The sequence below is a fragment of the Rhipicephalus microplus genome, chromosome 1 (assembly GCF_043290135.1).
Source record: "Rhipicephalus microplus isolate Deutch F79 chromosome 1, USDA_Rmic, whole genome shotgun sequence".
In the NCBI taxonomy this organism is placed as follows: domain Eukaryota; kingdom Metazoa; phylum Arthropoda; class Arachnida; order Ixodida; family Ixodidae; genus Rhipicephalus; species Rhipicephalus microplus.
Window position 1 is genome coordinate 152428611 of NC_134700.1, and position 24697 is coordinate 152453307.

The 24697-nt window shown below is 42.3% G+C and overlaps 1 protein-coding gene across 5 annotated transcripts in view; it reads right to left on the minus strand.

Moving 5' to 3' along the window:
• The window catches only part of Uggt (UDP-glucose-glycoprotein glucosyltransferase), a 197216-nt gene that overhangs the window by 588 nt on the left and 171931 nt on the right, over window positions 1-24697 (minus strand). For 4 of the 5 annotated variants that reach the window (XM_037429943.2, XM_075887497.1, XM_075887499.1 and 1 more), the window contains 9 exons: window positions 21378-21479; window positions 19847-19931; window positions 16639-16748; window positions 15137-15209; window positions 12151-12254; window positions 11674-11730; window positions 10453-10567; window positions 7166-7282; window positions 3641-3815 (listed from right to left, as the gene is read on the minus strand). In XM_037429943.2, the coding sequence (XP_037285840.2) occupies window positions 3641-3815; window positions 7166-7282; window positions 10453-10567; window positions 11674-11730; window positions 12151-12254; window positions 15137-15209; window positions 16639-16748; window positions 19847-19931; window positions 21378-21479 (938 nt within the window). Of the gene's footprint in view, window positions 1-3640; window positions 3816-7165; window positions 7283-10452; window positions 10568-11673; window positions 11731-12150; window positions 12255-15136; window positions 15210-16638; window positions 16749-19846; window positions 19932-21377; window positions 21480-21949; window positions 21968-24697 lie in introns of all 5 variants that reach the window. The other variant, XM_075887498.1, reaches the window with a different exon arrangement.

Below are 24697 nucleotides of genomic sequence, written 5' to 3' on the forward strand. Positions count from 1 at the left end.
TTGTGTAGCAGAAAAAATTACTAGCACATGATGGATATTTGCCAGACACCTACAATGCTACAGACTTGTATGTGTCAAAGCAATGCAAAATCGCCTCTTTGCTGCTGTGGTCAGGAACGAAGCCTATATCTCTGCACTTACCAATAAATAAACAGCTGAGTGAAACCTAGCTTCTATAATCTATGTAGTGGTTCACAACAGCTTTGTGCATGATGACATGATGCCCAAAAGGTATTTGAAACAAAGAAAAGCTGTTTACCTTGAAGCAACAATTAATTTCTATAAGCTACCAAAGAGGACCAGTAATACTAAACATCATTGCAATTTACACCAAGGTGCTTCGCATACAACAGGAGTTCAAAGTATGCGCATTCAGTACGACACCTCCACGCTTTGAGACAAGGAGCTAGAGTTTCTTGACAACACTCATTTTACTTGATTACCTATTATGCACAGGTGAGTGGACATACCCTATAATTATGTGTCTTGGACTGCGTTGAAAGCTTTTCCCCGTGAGAAATAAACTAGCCGTGTTATGACTGGCAGAGCAAGGACATAGCACAGCAAGAGACAGTCATCGGTGAGCCCAGCTAACACGGTTCATGTCCTGCAGCAACGCGAGAGGTGTCCATGTGCACCACATCGAACGCGCATCGGCGTCATTGAGTCGCGCAGTCGGCGTTGTTGAGCCGCGCAGTTGGCATCAGACAAGAAGCACGTGCATGGACGAGGGTATAAAAAGCGCGTTGCGTGTTCTCTCAGTGCTCTCTCTCTGGCTTTCGCTTGGGGCTGAGGTGTCTCATGTAATGGCATGCCCCGACGCCTAGTCTATTAAACTCCTGTAAATATATAAATAAATTATGTGTTTGTGTCGACAAGAAGCCAAGGGTTCTCCTTCCCTGGCACCTAGGTGACTGCCTGTAGCCCGCTCCTCGATGACATCAACTGGTGGCAGCGGCGGGATCTGGTTCGTGTTCTTTCATGGTGCCAATGCTGGTGAGTGCTCACATTTCGCAGAGATTCTACCAGGTGTTTTGGATAGATAGATGGTGATGTCTTTCCAAAGGGGCAGATTGGTTGCCGCTTTGTGAAGGTAGTGTTTATTGAGTTACCTTCACAGTAGCTTGAGCAACGAAAGTCTGCACTGTTGGACCATGGATTTGAACAAATCAAAGAAACCTCACTTAGTGCTCTTGTGTGAGGAGCTGGATATTGACGTGGCGAAAGCACATAGGAAGCTGCATTTAATACAGGTGATTAAAGATTCCGGCATCGGTGAGGAGAGGATTTGAGATGGTTGGGAGCTCGTACAGGCCAGGTGTAAGGAAGCCGAAGAACAAGAGCGGCTTGCGCTTGAGAGAGAGACCGCCAGGCGTAAAGAGGAAGCTGAAGCTCATGAAAGAAAAATGGAGCGATTGAGACTTGAGCTTCGGATTGTCCTGGCGAAACGTGCCGGTGGTTAGGCCAGAGTAAATGAAGAGATTCTAGATAGACCAGGCACGATAGACTTGGAAAGCGCAGTTGAGCTAGCTGGTGAGTGCAGCGTCCATTGTCAGTCGAAGATGACAGGTGTCCCAAGCATGACAGAGGGTAAAGATGACTCGGTCGTAAAGGAAGGTTTTTCTCAGTTTGGGGCAGATGTCGTATCTCCGACTGAGCAAAAAGAGTGCGCAGACACACTCGCTAAACCAGAAAGACGGCCGGAGGGGCTATCATCAGTACACAGCGACGTGGATAGGTAGGATTGCCGTAGTGAAACATTGAGTGATATGGACAGTCCCGCGGGTAGTTAGGCGTCGTTTAGAAGTTTTAGTGAGAGTCAGAGTTATAAGACATAAAGCTATATGGAATACAGTAATAAATTTGCAAACAGTTATGTAGCAGGCGATAGCAGATTGCCCGAGCACAGTTTCTACAGTGGCAAGAAAGTCGAGGCATTATCTGTAGTTTCTGCTGTTACGGAGGGCACTTCCTCAAGAATAACTAGTCTACCAGACTTTGAGCCAGATGAAGGCCTTAGGAAGCAGGCGGAGGTTGTTCAGGTACTCTTTTCTCCGTGCGCAAAGAGACGAATATTTTGGTTAAATTCCTGTCTTTGCTGCAACATGGAGAGAACTTCCACAAAGCGTCGTGTTGGTGTAAAGCGAATAATCAGACACGCATCGAAACAAACGTGCTTCAAAGAGGCTTTTTATGCAGGCTTGGTTGAGTGTGTGAAAATGTTGGTTTGGGAGGCTATCACGTAAGCATCATGTTAACTGGTCACCACCGCAGTGTAGGCTTTCGTTGTGCAAAAATTTAAGGAAGAAGCCTTGAAGAATGTTGACACCTGGTGGATCTCAGAAAAGCTGAGCGTTCTCAGTGTTAGTATTGGGTAGAGCATGTCCCTTCCCACCAGGTAGAAGAGAAATCCAGCAATGCCTGCTGGTTCAGTAGCATGGCAAGGTGGACTGCAACTAGCCTCTGCGAACTGCTGACTTTTCAGCGATGCGTCCCACATTTGACCAGGGAAACCAGGCAGCAGTGACCAGGCCACGGCAGCTGTAGAGCTGCATGTTGAAAACAAGCCGCTTTTGGTGTGCTGTGGATTCTGGCACCGCCAAAATGCGCTTGTTGTGCGACCTGTTTTGTGATGTGTGTGTGTGTGTGTGTTGCAGTCGACAACCGGCGTGACGTGTACGGACAATCGCTACGGACCACGTACAAGGGTCTCTTCAGGGAGCAGCGGTACTGCAGCCCTTACGCGACCTCATCGGGCGGCGGACGAGCTGTTATGACTGGCAGAGCAAGGACATAGCCCTGCAAGACAGTCATCGGTGAGCCCTGCTAACACGGTTCCCGTCCTGCAGCAACGCGAGAGGTGTCCGTGTGCGCCACATCAAACGCGCATCAGCGTCGCTGAGACGCGCAGTCGCGTCGGACAATAAGCGTGTGCACGGATGAGGGTATAAAAAGCACGTCGTGCGTTCGCTCAGTGCCTAGTCTATTGAACTCCTGTAAATATGTAAATAAATTATGTGTTTGTGTCATCAAGAAGCCTCGCAAGGGTTCTTTTTCCCTGGCGCCTGGGTGACTGCTTGTAGCCTGCTCCTCGGTCACATCGGTTGGAAAAGTGGGCTTGTTTTGTTGATTGTATTCCCATGTACTTGTTTAGTTCGCACCAAAAAAAAAGTTTTCTTCCTATTAATATAAACCAACTTGCCCAGAAAGCTACGTTGTTGAAAAAAGGGTTTTCTTTAAATACATGCATTTCACATACCCTACCGAAACGTGATGACAGCTCCGAAATATAATTGGTGTTCAAGTTAGTTCTTATTGCTGACCAATATGTTGGGAATCTTTTCCACTGCCACTATTATATTTCAAAAGCAGCACTTTCATGTACATAGACAACGTAACCCTGCTGTCAAGTTTGATACTTTAGAGACTGCTTTTGTTTACCTATATCCAGACGTGATGACACAATGTTGCGTAGTTGCAAATAATAAATCTAAGTTGCTGAAGCAAGCACACGGTTTCCATTGGAACTGAAACATTTAAAACAAGTAAACTTGTTACCTTGAAGCATTTGTTAAATTAGGCTGCAGCGTTAGCAATCATTTCAACCTGAAAGCCTAATCATTCAGGAAAGCGTACCCACCATCATCAAGCTTCTTGTCCATCTTTTCACTGTCAGCTTTAGCTGTGTCTAACCTAAGTGCGCCGCTCTCGTAGCGTTCCATGAATTGCTTCAACTCTTCATCATAGTCTTTCCACTCCTTGATGATGCGAGCCGCACTCACTAGCTTGGGCTCCTTCGTCTTCGGGTTATTGCACTGAAAATTAGCAAGAGCAAGAACACGGGCATGCAAGGTGAAAACCAGTGCATAGAACTATACCTTAGTATACACTCGGCCTAAACTTCAACTATTGTGCGCAGCGACCACTTTTTATTGCGATAGCAATTATATGGACACTCTCAGCTGGATTTTGCCGCTGGCGTCGCTATATATACACATATATATGTATACGTATATGATACGTACACATATATTCACCGTATATGTATACGTATCTTGTTAAGACGTTTATTGGCAGACTACCGGGACCAACTCTCTGCACGAGCTGCTCTTCTTCTTATAAAAAGGGCGAACCACTAGAAGAAACTGAAGAGGACGACCCACTGTATATATAAAAACACAAGAAAAAAAATAATCCAGAAAAAAACTCCGGTGGGCGCAATCGATAGTCCGACATCTGAGTTGTCATCTGTTGCTGTGACATCTGTTGCTGTGACATCTGTTGCTGTGACATCAAAAATGTCACAGCTTTGCCTTTGCGGCAAAGCTGTGACATTTTTGTCTCTCAGCGCCATATTATCGAGCAAAGTTATAAAAGATTGCTTCATTGCTTTTTTGAAATATAATTCAGTCATTTAACTTTTTTGAAATATAATTCAGTCGTTTAGCAAAGATACACAGAAAAAACTGTCACTCATGCACAATAGCTAAAGATTTGGCCGACTGTACACTTATACACCTTTAAATGCAGCTTAGCATGCTCACACACCACTATAACCTCCAAAAGAAGCACAGGCTAGGACCATCTTCCTACTTTTGTCTCTTCTGCTGTGGATGCCATTCACCTAAAAAAGTCTGCCAGTGGATTAGTACAACCCTACCACACCACTAAAATATGCTTTCATGTACTGTTCACTTCGATCATCACTAAAATAAAAGAGAGAGAGAGAGAGAAAACAGCACGGTGCCATCCTCTTGGTTTGAAGAGCTAAAGCCTTGCACGAAAATTGCATTGCTTAAGAAGAGTGAGATGCTGCTATATAATGATGTTCACAGGATACATACGATAACTATGGGACACATTTCAGAATCTTTAATCAAACAACATGGTGCTGATAGCACTGAAAGTGCAATCACGCACAATCAGCTACCTCTAAATTATGCTTATGCCATTAAAAAAACAACAACACTTACAATGGCTGACTCTAAGAGCCAAAGGTCGCCCGCAGGCGTGGAGAACTGTCAAGCCCGAATGTTGAGCAATTTTTTAGCGGCGACAATTAGAGTACTTAAAGGGCCAGTAGACAGGCTCTGACTTTTTTTTTACACCCCCGAAACAAGCTTGCGATTCGTACAGTAGACCGCGGCGATCACATTTTCCGAATATTACAACGCTGTGCGCGGTGCAGGCCCTTCATTTCGAAAAACAATTCCCATGCCTCTTTCCTTCTGACCAGTCACCCTCGTACGTGCAGCGACACAAGCTTGCCCGTAGGAAACTTGACAGCCCATGCGCTCGTCAATTGCTCTTTTGCGCTACGAAAAGGCGCCTTGGCCCTGCAGTGACGCAGTTTTGGCCACGCAGTCTGAGTTTTCATTTTCCTGTGCTGCTCTCTGCCGTTTTGAAGAGCCCAAAACTACCTGGAGAAACGGTATTTCTAGAACTAAAGCCATCGAGATAAAGAGATGCCCTGCTATTTTCTACTAGGGGAAGGGTGCTCCTCGCATTGTGCCTCCTCTCCGCATCACCATGACGAGTGCTCGTGTGGGGGTAGCCCTGCTCAGCTGTTGGCTGCAAGCCTCTGACGTATTGCTGACGCCGTGTGACGTTGCAGAAGTGGGCGGAGTCACGACGACGGGCTACGCCTTTCCTCTACCTACAGCAGAAGAGGGTGGCGAGGCAGCGCGAGAATTTGAAACCAGCTGAAATGGATGTTCTAACCTGCGTAATTTACTTATTATTGCGATAGAAATTATATGAACACCCTCGGCTGGATTTTTCAACCGGCATCGGCGTCGAAGTCCTGCGCCTTATATGTATACCTATCTATATATATGAAAACTCAAGAAAGAAAAAAAATCCCGAAAAAAACACTCCGGCGCGCAGAATCCGCCGTGGGATCTCTGCGTCGTGAAAGCGAGGCGTTAACCACTGAGCCACCCCGGAGCACATCCTTCACCGTTCAAATGGCAAGCTACTTATATCTACTGTTTACCGCTGCTCACTAGCATCTTAGGGGGGGGTTTCAGCATTACTTGCAAGATGGCGCAATGAGCGCGCGTCGCCACATTGCACGGCGGCGCCCGCTCTAACCTCTTACGCGTACTTTGCCCGGCTTAGAGAAGAGGAGCGACGCTCTCTCACGTGCCCTTATCTCGCAGCGGCGAGAAGGGGAAGGTCGTACGCCTTGGCTGGCCTAGGGCTTTACTTGGAACGATTCTGCTGTAGTTACCGCGTGCACAAAGGTCATTGCAACCATTGCAGTCTCCGTTTGTAAAAAAACGCGCACTTTTCAGACACAGCAAAGTAATAAATGAGACACTTATTCGCGTGCATTCGTGCCTGTGAGTACGTTTTGTGCATCATTTGTGCGTGAGGAACGCGGGGAATGTTTTGATCTGCTTTCCATTCTGCGCGTAACCTTTCAATTTGTTGCTATCGCGTTCATTGCTTCGCCTTTCCGGCAAAGCTGTGACTTTTTACTCCACATATTCACAAAATGTTTGCAGCAGTATGTTCACATAGCAAGTGTGTGCAATATTCTGCTAATTACCATTTTCGGCCCCCGGAGTTGTTTACTGGCCCTTCAAGTCACTAAATGTGGAAGGTTTGCAACAGAACTTTGGACAAGGTGGACAAAGCTTCCAGCTCAGCTATGACACTGACATATTGCCCAAAAATAACACTTTAGTCTCACTTGACCTTAAAGCAACATCCCTTTTTGTTTGTGAATGACAAACTATTGATTACCTCAGCATGCATAGAGAGAACGTCCAAAGGGTACAGATTTGATCTTATTCTGTGGCTGTTAAAACCAACTGTAATTTCAAGTTTTTCAGCATGTTTAACCTATGATACATTTCATTCCTGTCATCCTTAATTTCAAAATGCCTAAGATTTTTGAAGAGACACACAGTTGAACATTAAAAAGTTCCAAAGTAAAATTCGCAGAACACTAGTAATTTACAGAAATACAGAAAATTACTCAGTAAATTTATGTCCACAAATTGCTCATAACGTGCCTAGGTTGTGGTAAAATTTCATTTTGCCAGCTTTCGTTTCCTTTTACATGAACATTCAACGTTCAAAGTGAACAACATTAATCTACATCCGTTCGCTACAACAGATTCACTCTAAGAAGTTCATCAAAGGTGAGCCCTCTCACCAAATCAATGGTCTTTGCTCGTTTCTTGGAGTCATCATCGCACCACGTTTCACACCAGAGCCATTCTTGAGGTAAAGATTTGATGGCCACCTGGTGAATCATGTTGTTTGGCAGGTCCTGCAAGTAACAACATGAATTCACCATTTGTATGTATACCTCCAATACCCAATGTAAGAAATGTGACTGTAAAATCAACTTATACACATGCTAAATGCTCAGGTTTTGACAATTCTCACTTTTTTCTCTCTCTCTAAGTTTTTGGGTGCTCTTCAATTACAGTACACTCCCAGTAAACGAAACCTGAAGGGACCAGGAAAATATGTTACACTTAACAGGAGTTACGTTGATTGAGAGATAAACATGAGTGCCGAATACAAGCCAGACATTGCAGAGGCAATAGTTCCAGTTGAGCAGTAGTTCCGTTTAACAGATTTCTGTTTACTGTCTACTGTAATTACAATATCAAGGCTCAATTCACAAAATTTGCACTGCCACAACAAAGTGTGTATAACCAGATGCGTCAAAAAGAAAAGTGGCATCTGTAAGCCAGCTACTAATTAGAACTGCACTTGCCAGCACTACAGTAACCTATGGGAAAAGATAATGAGGGGTGAAACAAACAATTACAAACAAATCTGAACTTATGATTCAGACACTGAACAATGAAGACAAAGTAGCTGGTGTAACACTTGGAGAGTGACAGGACTGGCAGATAAAAACCAGATGGACAACATTCTCGAGAAGCTTTAGTTGGAGGTTGATTCCATATTTTCCTTGTACAACCACTATACATGTAAAATGCAGAAATGCTTCGGCGAGAAAATTGCTTGACTGGCCCGAACAAAATGATGCATTTGATAGAGCATGCCATGTATATCCTTTAGTGATTCTAATAAGCGAAATTTCGGTATGAAAGAAAAAATTTCACAAATAAAAAATAAATAATACTAATAGCCCATAAATGAAAAAATAATAGCAGGACAAGCTTTACAAACTCTTTCCTCTTGCTCCTAACTATAAACTGAATCTGCTGTAGAGTGACTCCGACATACAAACGAGAGGCATCGATTAACAGCTTACAGAAAATCGCAATGTCAACAAGGATGTCCCAAATGTCCTACTCCTAAAATAGTGGTACATTTCACTACCACTAGATTTTTTCCTGCAAGAAAAAGTTAAAACTATAGTAAGGAGATAAAATGATTCTTTTAACATTAGGTCAACCTCTCACAATTCTAAATTCCCCATTTTTTAGGCAAGGAAAGGTGTAAAAAGAAATCGCAGAGGTGACATCCCCTTGAAATTGACGCATCAAACACTGTGGCATCTGCTAGGTCCTCCACATTTCCTAATCAGTAAAATTGATATATTTTGACCATTGAGGGGGCCACAGACTTAACGTACTAATATTCAGGAAATGTCATTGAGCCAATGCCACTTTCAATAAGATTTCAATGCCACTTTCAATACGATTTGAAATTCACCACATCAGGTGTAAAAATTTCAGCCCGGAATTTGAAAATGGAACTTTTACCATGACTTTCTCATCTATTGAAAAACATGTGGTGGTGAATTTAATAACACTAGAGTTCCCAGAGTACTATTCGACTGTTTCACTTCATTTTCCTTTTAAAAAACAACATTTCAGTTTCAAAATGTGACGCTTCCTTCAGGCAAAAAAAATGTTATGTTACGTAATGAGTGAAATAGATAAACAGTGGTCTTTAATGAATAAAACGTGATTAATGCCAAGGGGAAAAAACACAGCTCAGAATAGCATCATTAGAATAAAAAATTTACACTCAGAAGATAAGCTTGATTAACAGAAGGAGCTCTGATAATTGTAAATAAATTATACGAAATTACCTACAAAAAAATGCCTGTCGCAACTTTTTTACCCTTACCCTTTTAATTTTACCCTTGTGCCTACACTAAGCACAGTAGTGAATACCGACGGTCAAGTCTAACCTAGCATGTACAGAGAAAGTCTCATTTGGACGCTGAGCTAATATCTTAACAATGCATGTAGGGGACATATATTCGCAGGTAGACTTCACAGCTGACATTAAAAGTGATGACATAAGAAGACACAAGAAAATGCATACACTGACTAACCAAATTTAGCTAGTGTCATCAACATGGCAGATTAGAGATGCACAGCTTACACATTCTGATTTTTCCACCTTAAAGGGTTAAAGGGACACCAAAGTGAAACAATAAATATGTCTATATTGATGAATTGTACACTGAAAACTCCAGCAAATGAATTTTCCCATCATATATTCAATATAGCAGGAGGAAATAGAAGTCAATGTTTTACTTCTAAATTTCGTGCCATAATTTTCTCGAGTGGCACCACAAATTTTAAAGCGCATTTCTCATATTTTGGGTACATTTACTCAAGAAAATTTGCTGATACTTTGTATGTTCAATCTCTGCCTCCTCAGAGGACAATGTACTTCACTTTTACTACCTGAGGAATCGCAGGATGCCTTCAAAATCTATGACGTCATGGTAGTTGGTGCGAGAACTTCAAGATGGTGTCGCCATGCACATGTTATTTTCACGCTCTTTCTTGAGCAAGCGTAGTGATTTTGGCATAGTGAAAGAGCAATCTACTGACACGAGACATTATTTTTCTCTTTAGTGCGTCTTCAAACACAAGATACACAAGCAGCAATAAAGTGTCACAGAGATATAGCAAAGGGGTCTTGATGATGAAAGAGTCTCTCCTGAATGTGTCCTCCTAAACAAAGTTGCTCATCTGCACAGGCTTTCACAGAGTAAAAACACAGCCACACTGATGTTATAACATTGTTGCCATCACCCATTCATTCGCCTTACGAGAAAGAATTGCCTGTTTTTTGTACAGCGTAAAAACAATTCCAATTCTGTGCACTTTTGCAATATAGCCCTTAATATACTCTATGTGAATACATATATACTGAAAGTGTAAATATGTGTGCGCAGTAGCAGACTATAACAGCTTTTAGATGAAAAGCTATCTTATGCGATAGCCTAGCATGTGTAGAAGTAACATGACAGTATGCAGAATACTCCCCCCAATAGACACAAAACAAGGGGCATTGTTTTAGGGACTTGTTTTTTTGCTCAACACACAAACAGTGAAACTAATAGACAGTTAAGCTTAATTGTCTGTGAATTTCATCAGTGGTGATTCCCAATAGAAGTTGCCTCTTACAACTTAGTGGGTACAAAGGTCCAAAACCTGTGCATCATACTAACAAGGAGCAATAGAGGCCAAGCAATCTCCACGATGTGCATACCTGGTCCAAATTGGACAAGCTGTTGGGGTCCTGGCTGAGGCCCTGATACTGGCCTCGCAGTCGGTCTCCAGCAGCTATTCTCCGGAACTTCTTCAGGTCCACCACGTAGAGGGCACTGTTGGCATATCCACCAAAGTGGGTGGAACGCAAACAAACATTGTAAGAAAGACTACGAAATTTTCTAGCAATAAAGTGAAGGTGAAGCACTTGGTTTTTGAAGAAAGATCAAAATAACACAGACACACAAATGCTCATGTACAGAGAGTGGAAAAACAGCCTATCTGTACCCCTGCCTTCCGTCTGAATCTGTGGTGCGAAAGTAAAAGTGACCAAGTTGCCACCCAGCTGCATTGCCTCATGAAACTGATTCCACTGAGCTAAACTACACAAATTATTAGAATGATGGTTTGAGGACAATGCAGTGAGCCATGAAAAGAAAAATGACAGGTGTAACCTTAAGACAAGGAGACAGCAGAGTGGGTCAAGAAACTAACAGGTGTTAAGAACACCTTAGCCGAAATCAGGAGGAAAAATGGGCATGCACTGAAGATGCATAGGCAAGATAACATCTGGTCATTAAGAGTAACAGGAAGGATTCCAAGAGAAGACAAGTTCGCAGGTAGGAGGCAGAAAGTTAGGTGGGCGGATGAGATTAAGAAGTTTTCAGAGATTACACGTTCACAACTGGAGCAAGACCGGGTTGATTGGCAAAATGTGGGAAAGGCCTTTGCCCTGCAGTATTGAGCTGATGATGATCGTACAGATCATGAAGGCACCAAGGGTACTTCAGTAAATAGTTGTTTTTCCGGTACTTGATGGCAAAGCACACAGCAAGTATTAGTCGAGGGTTTGATGGAATGCAATCTTACGAGGTCTATAAGCTTCTTGACAGCAAGCTATCAGCAAGCTATCATCAGCAGCTATCGTCACGCATTATACTCTAATAATGGGGTGAATAAAATGCATTCTTTTAATTTGAGCAAAGTAGAACCGCAAAGAGCGTTATGGACACTGCTTCAAACAGTGGCCATCTGGTGTCGACTGGTGCTTGCAGTATACTTTTTATGAAAGAGTTGCACATGTCTATTATGAAAGCTGAATTTAGCCATCAGCATACTAATAAAAGCTGCTACAGTCACACGTTTCGAACAAAATTTATACTGGGTTTCCAACTAATTGACACTGATAAAATGACGATAAAGGCTGTCGAAAGAGCCTCACCTAATATGGTACTTGCGGCCTCCCAAGTGACTGGCCCAGTACCCGGACTTCCAGAACCTAGTACATAGCAAGAGAGAGAAACATCAGCAGTCAGATGTACAGCAGAAACACTACTTGTAACACACTATGCCAAGTGTGAAGCTTGCATTTTATGCAAACTAACAACTATGCCTCAACACTACTGAAAACTGGATGTTGCAAGGTGGACACATAATCCATGTAAACTCTACATAAACTTGCTTCTTGGGCTTTCTACAGCAGGAACAATGCACCAGCTATTTCTGACTTCCATGTTCTGCATCTACTCTTCTTATAACAAAACAGCAAACAATGTTCTAGGAGCACAAAGGTGTAGAATTCAGTTTACTTCACATTTCTAAGCAACAAGTTCATCTCTGTTCTTTGCACACCACAGAGATGTTCACCGTCGTTAATTAGTGGTTCAACAGCCACCACTGCATTAGAAACTGCACCAACCTGTAACCATCCATGTCCTTGCGGCTATCACAGAATGGTGTATAACCATATGGGGCTCCACCAAGGTCCAAGTCTCGTAGCTCTTTCATGTCAGCTCTGACCACCTGAAAATTAGATGTGGCAGGAAGGTTTCTCATCAGAACTATACAGCCCACAATTATCAAAAATAGCATTATTATCCCTTTTATTTATTTTTAGCTAAGCTAGAAAAGCAGCAAATTTTTTCGTAGTGATACTTCCATATTCATTAACACACATGACTAATAGAAAAATACACACACACAAAAAATAAAAATTAACAACAATACAGTTTAACCTCATAACAACAGACTTCCATGGTGAAGAAGGTTTTGATCTGTTGTAAAAGAAGTATGTAAAATCCCAGTATTGTTACAACAGAGTTTTATGTAAACAATGAATGGGTCTGTTATAACCAAAGAGAATTACAAGTCATAAACGAATTTCTTATCAATGAGGGCACAAAAATTTACTTTTTGAAAATCACACTTTCAGTTTCTGTAGTCCTTCTCATTCCAAAATATCTTCACTAACGCTAAAAACTACCTAGAAGTACTATAAAAACTGTTGGCACCTGCCGAAGCAGCGATAAATATTGTGAAAGTCAGGAATGAACAAACAAAACAAAAAAACACAATCATGTTCTTCACAAAATTATAGCTTCACAATGGCAAAAAGATGGAAAATTGTGCTACTTAGTGAAGTTTTTGCACTCATTGTATATTCAAGGGTCGTGATTTAGCTAAGGCAGTTGTAAACGGAAGTTCAGGGATAAAATCGTAAAACCACCAGGCCTACACGGAAGGTGCAGCACAGTCACAGTGAAAGCTAGAATAGCGGCCTTTCAGAGCTTTATTTAAACACTCAATGGCTAACTACTGCAAGTACACTTGCTTGATGCTCACTAGGGCATTAATAATAAAAATTTGGGGGTAGTAGGCCGACATTCCTTATGCTGCTTTTCGTCATTCTTCTGAGAGAAGTGGTATCTGCTAAACACTTGCAAGGAATTTTGTGCCAACTGTTCATGCAGTGGCTGACGTCGGAGAGGAATTATGCTTGAAGTGGGTATGCACCACAGTTAATAGTACGACAAGAACAAGCTTTTGTAATTGTTTGGAGCATTGGACGACCCACTAATCGATAATCGCGTCAGCGGACATGTGAAAATAAGAAGCCGTAATGCGCTTCGTTGAAAGCAATGATTTACATCGCTTACTAGCTCCCCAGAACCACGGATGGTTATTTTCTGCATTGGCAGTGGACCTTCTAGCCAAGCTTTCCATGAAGTGACTGCTGGGTGGAGCGGTGACAGCACGGCTAGCAACTTTGCATCTCTGTGACCCTAAAAGCAACACCAAGCACCCCGCGCGCAAATTTTTTGTCGCTCTAGCTAGGCATGACTATTCATTAACACAGACCGGAGATCGGCAGCCTTCGTTCTTATATCGGTACGTCGATATCTGTGCGCGCTGTACCCATCCCAAAAGTATGCCAAGCGATGTTTGACGTTGGAAGTTATTGAATTAGGAATGGTATGTGGTAGGAAAGCCCGCTGTGTAAAGGAGTCCAGACTACCTTGCTGGCCTCACATTTTAGTCAATTATATCCGAATGGAACAAATAAGAAGGTCGGCATAACGACATCAATTGGTATGTAGTATCCGAATGCTGTTTCAAGTGAATTCGTTATAATGAGGCTATACGGTAAGTATGATTTTCCCAAAGCTGCTCAGAAAAAAGCTCATAAACACTTTACAACAATAAATAGCTTAAATGTTATTTTAACGTGAACTGTTCTTTTTTTAATGTCTTACTTTCAGTTGCTGAATGCACGCATGAAGTTTCGCAATCAGTGTTTATTATAGCCATCCCAAGCACTTATTGCTTGTTTCTGTCACCACTGATTTTATGAACATGGTCCCCTCACATATCTACAACTTTATGTTCCGCTTTCGTAGTAGAGAGTTCCATGGAACAATGCCTGGCCAGGTAAAGCCATTTTTGGATCTGCACGGATTCCGAAACGTCATTCTTCTTTTATTTTGACATTGGTCAGTGACCAGCTTTTTCAACAACGTTCAACTTTGTTGGTCATATCGAGGATCGTTGTCATTACAATGAACTCTGCAAGCAGAAGGTCAGTGGGCCAGAAATCCTATGGTGCTGCCACACCAGCTGCCGCTGACAAGAAACAGACAAATTTTTTTGTAGTGAGAGGGCCCGAGCGACGTCATGTTTTCGCACCCTGTCTATAATATAGTGTTTGATGTCTGTTCCTTACGTACAAAACCTTATTTCCCAATACTATCATTGAAATTCTCCAGCTGCAGCACACACTGCCTTAGTTTAACCAAGCCATGCTGAGCAGAAAACAGCTGTGGCAACTTCAAATCTTCCTGCGCCAGCTCTATCTACATCAGTGCCATGGTGGTGCGATTCAGCCTATTTGCATTTCTTCCACTAGTTACGGAATGCACGACTTGATCAATGTTTGACAAATTCTAACGATACACTTAGCGACGAATTTTTTCGTGTGGGAACATAATCAACGGCAACAAAAAAAGGTGTGTAACTCATTGGGCCAATTTCTGAACTTTCAATCCTAAGAAGGCAAGTTTTGGTACTGTGTGAACTGCAAATGTATTCACAGAATTTCACTGGGCTGATAATACATGTTGAAACACAGAGAGCTATATTGCTTTACACTGACACTATTCTTGCTGACCTCGTTATGGAAATGAAGTGAATAGAACATAACTTAATAGGATAGCAGATGATACCAATGTGAATATTCGACATAAATATGTTAATTTAAAGCAGTCTTCATCTATGCTGCGAATTCTCTAAACCGAAACACTGCAAGTGCAACCTATGTGCTCGTGTGAGTGGAGAAACATGTCAATTGGAGACAAGGTCAAGATAATTGTTCATACAAAAGATTCGTAATTTCCCAAATCGTGCTTCACCTGGTCAGCGTCGACAAAGATGATTTTCTTAACGTCCAGAGGGAACAACACATCCAGGAACAATATTTTATACCTGTCAAGTAATGGAGAAAAAGGAAAAGGCAAATGTGATTTGAAATATGCACATACCGAGTGAGCAGTGTGGTTCATTTATTCAGGAGGAGCCCAGTTTAAAATTGAAGGTAGCAATATTTGGGAGAAAGAAAACACTGAAGATATTGAGAGACTTCAGTTTTATATAATGACTTGTAAAGCTTTAACACTTCACATACTAACATAAAAAGATTTTAGTGCACCCACCCACTTGTTAGCTATTTCACCAAGGCTGTGGTGGGTTAAGGTGCAACCAGGGACCTTCACAGAACCTTATGAAACCACCTTTTGAGATCAGTACCTAGAAACAGCAGAGCACCAGGTTGGTGTACTCCTCTACCCATTAGTTAAAACTGGTGGGTTTCCAGTTAGCACATGGACTCGCTACCTACGGCATTACAAGTGCACGCTCAACCATGCAACTACCGCTGCAGTGCCCCAAAGTGCAACACACACGCACACATGCATACATTATACAAAAATGCTAAAGGGACAATAACTAAGACATTTACATGCGACTTTGTTGTAAGAAGTTTCTACTTCACTAAATTTTTAAAGAGGTACTGAAAAAAATTGTAGCCTGCGGGATTGATGAACACGCCTGTGAACATGCATATATTATCTGCAAAATATCAAGAGCAAATATAGCTTGAAAGGTACTTTAAATTAATTTTGAACTTTGCATGAGCGATCGACTACCTCACGCTATTGACACCCTCAAGGGTGATCCTTGGTGACCCCCCTACTTCCTTGATGTCACCATGCTGCAACAAGTTATGATGTCATCATAGCCACCATTTATATTTCGCAGTGTTTGCCCCAGCACACTATTACATGGCACCTGCTCGCAAGTACGTGACTGCGGAGCAAGCATTGAAAGTTTTGTCTTTAGCAACACTGCTGTCCTGTTTGAAATAACTTTTTAATACGGACTGTACGGAAGTGCCTTACAGTTCTGTGTGCTGCCGCAGTTGAAAGTTGCACAGGCTAGGTGATAACCTCAATATAATAAACCTCAATATAACAAACCTAGATATAAAGAAATGTTGGTTATAACAAAATTAAGAATAGTTTTAAAATAGCTATGATGTTAAGAATATACCGTTATAGCAAATTTTTGGACATAACAAACTTATTTTAATGTAATATGCGGTTTGTGTGTATTTGCACTTGAAGGCTTGTTGTTTTTAGAGCTCTCTCAAACCGTAACTGAGACTGGTTGGTAATAAGGAGCTTGTAATTAATTACCTGTCACACGCTACAGCAAATGATGTGCGGTTCTATGGGAACTTATGACCAACAGGCAGAAAGAAGGCGAGGCAAAGATTTTTGTGTCGGTACCCCTCTAAACCAACATAAGGTGCATGCAATGTGACAGAGGATGCCACTAAGACGTGGTATTGACCTACCCCCAAATGATACGCTGTTTCTCAGTCTGCTGGTTGAGCCAGCGTGGCCACTTGTACTGCACCAGCTCGTACTGAAAGCCATACTCCTTGGCCATGTATGGGAGCACGTCCTGCACAGGGCAATGGGTTCCAAAACATTTAATTAAGGGTCTCATAAATCGTAAAGTATATAAGCGTGCTGCAAACCAATGCAAATTAATATTTCTTGTTAGCCTGAATGTCAGAACACTCTCTATTTAGGCATACATTCAGCTTACTTCGGACTCCTAATTCTATGCTAGTGACAGTACTCTTGTAAGAACCCAGTTCATAACCAGAACTGAGGAAGTAAACGAGAAATATATTACTTGTGCTTAGGGGCACAAAAAAGAATAACCAAAGGTTTTCGAAATGTGAACTGCCGCATATTCACGTCAATTTCATCTTTGTATAGTGTAAATAGCAGTTTCGGCGAAGAACTTGCTCTAGTTAAAGGCAGACTGCAAGAACACTTCACTAAGACCAACTTAGTTAAAAACACATCTGCTAGCATTGATTGCAACAAGATATGGTGGCACTTCCAGTGGGAAGCAACTCGTTGACATAGTATGGAGACATCCTGCAGATGCTCTCCCTGACGTTTATTCCATTCCCAGTTACTCGTCTTGGCTGAACTTGCTACACAGAATGCAGTTCTCTTCACAAAATGCAATGCACAAACTACAAAGTCGGGTTTTCACGCAAGGCGAACTAGCACCCCCCTCCCCGCACCCCAAAAAAAGCAATCTTATTTTGAACTACAGTAGATTCCGTTCTAGGAAGAGGCAATGTAATCTTTCGCACACTTTTCAGTGAGACCTTGTAGTCATTATTAAGCCCGAAACATATGCGACGTTCTTGCCAGCGTTTTCCTGGCGCCGCTTCCCTCGGCATCATAGCGTTAATGCCGCCAGAGGGTGGCAAACCATATGAGGAGCGCCAAGGTCAGCATTAGCTCAGCGTCGCATAGTGTGTTGAAGAGAATGAACCCAAGACCTTGCAAAGCAGTGTGCAGTGTCCGTCAATGCAGCAACAACAAATATTCCTAAAAATCAGTTTCATGTCTTATTTGCAGTTCTGAGATGAGAAAAACTAATCACAGTACCACGAAAAGTTTTTTCTTTTTCCTTCTAGCGCCAGCTGTTGAAAATAAAAAGAACCAGAAACTCGCATTATACGGCCCCTGATCTTGGAAGTTGTACATCTTTGAGGCCACGTATTCAGTCACTCAAGACTGCTAACCCTACCGATGAATTTGAGTATGGCGCTCGAAAACGGATCGAATAAATTTCGACCGCTTCCTGCCGAAGCTTCTGAGGAACAAGCCAAGTCAAATACAAGCATCAGTTGAAAATTTTCGGGTCACACAGAGCACGGCGTAGACTTAATAGATCCGAGATGGATGGCAGCCATTTTGACAGCAGCAACGCTGAGGTTACGTAGCAGAAGTTGCTGGCAGCCGTGCGCTGATTGATTCTCTATCCATCGACTCGCTTCTGGCATCGGCCTCGGTGCTGCAGATATCTGAATCCTCCAGAAGGGGACATTTCGGCCACCATCACCGGCAGCGTAGGCGCCGACTGACGCCGGCGTATGAAACGCAGGGCAACACCCCGGAGAAACGCATATGTTTCGAGCTTGAGGCGCTATTTACAACCACTCACATTCCACTTTCTCAAGAAAAAGGTTGAAATACCAGTTCAAGCTGTATACATAAAATTTTTATTGTTTGAAGGCACTATAAATAATGAAAGAATATTCTTTTGCCAATAAAGATGGAAAGCAGCACGCCTAAAATTCCATCACACACATTAGTTCTCCAGCACATGGGTCGTGGGTAGTAATAGCCTACCGTCTACAGCAAACTGGAGTTGAATTATCTAAGCAAAGGGTTCAATTGAGCTATGGGTCAATTTTCATGTTGGTTTCCTTTTACTACTAGAAAGCACTCGCAAGAACACTAAAGTGAGAGAAGTGAGTATCCAAATAAGTTCTTTCTTTTGTTTTTCCTTTTCACAGGGCCTAAATTCAATCATGTATTGCATTTGACTTCACATTACATGCAGGTTTGAACATTAACTTCGACATGCTACAGCAAAAAAGTGAGTCGGCGAGAACATGTCAATATGGCTGATACACAAGCATAAACGATGTCTGTGAAAAACTTTAAAAATTTTACATGTTAATGGATATATGTATCCAATATTCAGCCAACTGTTTCTAAAAAAAGAAAAAGAAAGTTACTTCTGGAGAATTACTTAGTATAATTTTGCAACTAGGGCGGGAATTGAGCATAGCCCATCGCCATTGCACGGGCTTTGTCGCCTAATTCTGCCATTCTCATGTCCTAACATGACTCTCTTCTCTGCAATCCATCGACGCTGGGAGAGCGGGAGTGACATTAACCTCTCGCTCGCACAATCAGATGTTGACTGTGGCGCTGGTCTCGAATCTTCCTAGACGTTTTGCGTGCATGCCAGGCAGGAGTAGATCCTCTCTAGACAGCGAACAATGAGCACACGTTTTCTTTCTATCCATCAGCTCCCTTTGTTCTCGGAACTCGCTCAGACTGCCAACGGTGCCTCGCCTCCACGGCGAATGCTTACTTTTTGTTGCCCCTTTTGAACGCTAGGCCGAAGAGCAGTGCGGTATGTTAGTGCATGGTCTTTCCACTCCAAGCCATGCCTCTAAAGCCAACGTGAGCAGAGTTTGCCTTTGCTCGAGCGATCGGGCCCTGTGGTCAGTGATCGTGGGAGCGTACAGCATAGTCACGAGGGCCCGTTCTCTTCAGCAGCATGTCACCATAAATCCTTTTGCACACGGAGATGTGCTCCCAGCACCTGTGTGTTCTACTTTCGCCCATGGCATGGATAGGCCTCGTTTGCTTTCCCGCTGCCCTTTTGCAGAAGGTGCTGTACGACGCTTCTAGTGTTGCTGCAGGCAATAAAGTGTTGCAACTTGTTTGAGAGCAGTACTGTGTACGTGCCATGCTGCGTTTCGCCTTGGTTATTCGAACACACTTGCGTAGCAGCATTAGTCACGAGAGGTGACGGTGAACGCGGCCCTGTGGCTCGCTAAAACCGAACCTACGTTAGTGGCCGTACTCCTGCAGGATACAGGTACACTGCACTAGTTAGAAAAGCTGCTAAACTAAAAAGATTTCATAAGGCTTAGAGGCATTTAAAATCACCTTAAATGTAGGCGACAGGTAGTTCTTGAGGAACCAGAACTTGACAGGAGTTTTTGTGTTCTTCAACACACTGAGCATCATAATCCTAAAAGAAAAAAAGAGGTGAATACCAACACATCATAGACACCAAGGACACTTACTAAATTCAACACTCGTAGAAAATTTTAATTGCATTGACCCACAAGAGCCTAAGCAATGCCACAACAATCGAGCTCACAAAAACATCCTTTATAAAATATAATATTATGCCAGTGCAGATTTGCATCCAAAACTGGTCTGATAAATACAAACCTTCAATGGCAAGTTGTTCCGCTCTGTGAAAGGCAAAAAAAAAAAAAAAAAAGGACTTTGGGGTTTTACGTGTAAAAATCACCATACAATACTGAGGCACATTGTAGTGTGGGACCTCAGACTAATTCTGACCATCTTCATATCCTTCATGTCCGCATAAATCCTTGGCCGTGGCATTTATGAATGCGTATTCGTGTCTCATTGGAATGGCCAGCAGTGCAGCATGAAACATTTGCGCCTGCGAGGACATACTTGAGCACATTCTATGCCACTTTTCATCATACCAATCTGAACAACATGCTATGGAAGCCAAGCTGTGTCACCTAGATTCACGACAACTTACAGAAAAAAAGATCCTGGGACCTTGGCTGATGGTCTCGCATACGCGCAAAGCTAGGAAAGCTCTCTTGTGCTTCTTTAGGACCACCGAACTTCACACGTGCTTGTGAAAGAACAGTGTAAAACCGTGCTGTGTAGTCTCGAGCTGACTACTAATCCACCTCTTTCTTACTCTTCTTTTCTCTCTATCTCTTTCCTTTCTTATTACCCCTTTCCCCACCCCACGCCCCATCACGGTGGTCTAGTAGCTAAGATACTCAGCTGCTACCCTGCAAGTCCCGGGATAGAATGCCAACTGCGGCGGCTGCATTTTCCATGGAGCCCGAAATGGTGTAGACCCGTGTGGTCAGATTTGGGCGCACGTTAAAAAAAACCAGGTGGTCAAAATTTGCAGAGCCCTCCACTCTCTTGTAAGCATATGGTGGTTTTGGAACGTTAAAAACCACATATCTATCTTTTCCCCGCACCAAGTATAAGGTAGCCAACCGAGCCAAGCTTGGTAAACCTCCCTGCCTTTCCTCTCTATTTCTCTATCTCTCTCTCCCATGCCCTTAAGAGCAAAATGCCATAGCTGTATAGGCCCATCACTGATGAACAGTGACAGCTTAATTAAATACAAAAAAAAGTAGTAGAAGTCATTAAGCAAATGACCATAAAAGGGCACATCTAGAAATATATGTATACCAATCCAGTCTGAAACAGCATTGTGCATCGAGGGGCCTTGCTAGACAAATACAGTGAGCCCAGCCTGTCGACGCCTCAGCAAAGCTCATAGAGGTGATCAGTTACCAATCTCTGACAGTTTCAAGGCAACTCCGTGAACAAGGACTTGCTAGCTTAGTCGCAGAATATTAAAGGGAACAAAAATGCAAAACAAAACACTGATACGCATGCCACTCACCTCAAGAGTCGCTCGTAGAGATGTCCCGAAGCGAGTGAAAATATATTGATCACATTGTCCTGTTCTTCTTCGTCTTTCTTAGCTGGCTCGCCAACGATAGAGCTAAGTCAAATGAGGACGATGGAAAACAAAAGTTACATTATATCGACAAATGTGCAAAAAATGATCCAATTTATAAAAAAAAGTCCAGACTTAACAAAAAGCATGCAGCTAGCAGCCACACTGCAAGCCTAGAGATAAAGTACTAGAAAGACGGCATGCACATACACAAGATTTTTTAAAAGTGTTTTTAAAGGAGAGATAGAGAAAGAGCAAACACAGCACAATAACATCATTACAATAAGGTGGTCCTGACTTTGGGTGGAAAGCCGAAACAGAGCAGCACATCACATGCAAGAACAAAGCACTGCAGCCATTTAAAGCCGTACAGTGATAGTTTTTCTTTTGCCCCAGTGCATTGCAAAAAAAAAGTTTCTTGCATAGCGCAGATGGCAAAGTGGCATCCAACATAGAAAGCAGCATCAGCATCCGCAGGTAAGTTGCATACACGCCAGGCATGGAAAGTGTCTCACCTATCACCGAAAAGCTCTCTGGAAATGTGAAAGCAAGACAGTAGGGTGTTGGTTAATTGTAGTGAAACTTTGCATCAGAGTCTGCACTGGCAGCATATGCAAGCGCACAATCACGTGACAGACAAGATAGCATTGTCGTAGGGACCAACAGAATGCGTTCCTCAATGAATGCGAGCTGATATTTGGAGAACCTTCTGTGCTGACACTAATTCAGGGAACTGTTGTGCTGAACTGTTTTCTTTCTCATCTCAGTTCTTACCCTCAAATACATTGCAATAATGAATTGGTGAATGATGAGCGATTCGCTAATCTCATAATGCAGTGCATAAATACAAAACGTTAAAACAGGTCTGGTTTGGTGGATGAAGCTCCCTTTGAAGATGCATAAAAGTGAGTGAAAAAAAAAGTGAACTAGAAAAGAAAGCCACCTGTGTTTCTTGTGCAGCCTTTTGAAAATGCCATTTCATCTTTTATTACACTTCAGCAGTGAACATTACCAAGCCGGTTTGTGAGCACAGCTCTTTTATGTTGTTCCACATAATATTACTTAAAATGCCAACAGAGTCTGACAGACATGCACATTTTTGCCGAAACCATTTTTCAGGTTTTTTTTTTAATTTAACCATAAACCTTATCAAAACTTTTATGCAAGTGGCTATTAAGTGTCAAATAAAGCCATTTCGCTACAGCTTGAGGAAATCGCTGCTCAGCGGTGCCACGAACTTGTACCGAACTTCATGAAAGAGAGCATGCAAGCGTGCAGCTTCTTCCCTGTGGTGACTGCTTAACTCAATCACGTGGCAGCAAAAGAAGGTTTTTGGCACCACCCACCGAGAACTTTTGGCCCCACCAACTGATGGGAATAAATAACAGGCCCAGCCAATACACAAGCGCCTGCTAGATTTGCCGCCCTGCCAGTGTGCTGGTTAGCAATAGATGACACCTAGAGCAGGTGTGCCTTCTCCTGCTGCAACTCACTCACTTGTCCTCTTTCCTAAAGAACCCCACTGTACAATGCACACAATAACAGGAAACTGCAGAACATGGAGAATTGCAAAACATTCAACAGTGAAAGCAACACAGATTAGAAGATGTTAATTGGCCTTGAACAGTGTGTGTGGCCTTGAACAGTGTGTGTGGTCAAGAGACGGAGTGAGACATGCATAACAGGACACAAAGAAACTCCCCTAAAAAATATTTAATAACTCACTCTCATGGGATGCAAGGGAAATGGAAGCAACATGTGCTTTGCCACTTTACCATGACAAACAATTTATGAACGAAGAAAGATAATTTCAGTCGTTCATCAAATCATTCGACCGCAAGCGATTCGAGCTCTCTTGTACACAGAAAAAAAAAACATTACTATAGTTGCACCAGCATTACATGCAGACTATTTATGTGTGTTCAGTAAAAGTTTTCTGAAGATGGTTTTCGAGGACACTGGTTTATCTGCACCACAGAAAGTAGCCGACCCCGAGTACCTGAATTACCACCTGCATTTTGTCCTCACAGCACACTTGATACAGAGAAGACAGGATACTTTGTGATGCCACAGTTCCGGTTGGGCTACCTCACTATCGTCAGACAGTGGACACTACGTAACGACGATGACGGAAGTACAAGAAGTGATTTTCTCGCAGTTGACAATGAACAGTTGCGTCAAAAGGAAACCCTTTTTAGCATTGTATGCTTTTCTGCTTTTCCCCATGTTAAAAAAGAAAAAGTTCCTTTGATATCAAAGCACATTTAACTGAGAGCCAACCCCTTTCTATCTTTAACAAATACACGCGAAGTTAGTGCTGAACTGAATCGAATAGCATTTACCACATCTGTGAGAAAGGTACATTTTACCAACTGTTGCAAGCTAAGTTTTCATTCACATGTAAAAGTTTAAAACTTTATTCCCTCAAAATTGGTAAATGTATAAAAACAAAAAGCTGATGCAACAAGATAACAGTGCTCAAACTTTACTCTAATAATATACTGATGTAATTTTGTAAATCGTGCTAACTGGATTTGAGTGGTTAACTGTATCTGACTGTTCAAAGTATATGACATCCCACAGGAGCTAACACCTTAAGCAAGTTAATGATTTCTTTTAATTTTCAGTTTTATTATTTAATGATATATAGTACCATAGATCGAAGTATGCATAATAAATTTTTTTTGTCTGCTTCATTTGTTTTAGCCGATGCAGTTGCTAGTACTGCGACATTTTGCAAATACACTAAATACTAACTGACTATAATGCCGTTCAACGACTCAAATGTCCATGTTCTATGACATTACCACAGAACATTATTACTGATGTCCTCTTGCAAAATCACATGAAGAAGCCCTCAAATGACGCCATACAATGGTGTCACCACTCGGTCTTGTGAGTTTCTCACCGTCGAGTGGTAATGCCGATTCTCACTGGAGAGCAACCCATTTGTCACTTCATGGGTCACATAAACCGTTCACATTAAAAAATGCTTATTCATAAACAAATGCATGGTTTCAAAAAAGCGACAAAATAGTTCACACAAATGGCTGTTCAAACAAGCAGGAGCTTAGCGCGATAGGTATCGAGAAATATAAAGCTGTTTGCAAGTGGAGCGCTCCAACCATCACCAACAAAGTCAGGACCACCATCCACCAGGAATTAACGCAGATAAAAATAAATATCCTTAGGAACACACAAGCAGAAAAATAAAGCAACAGAGAAGCACAGCAATGCCTGTGGCTGGCAACGCAGAAGAAGAC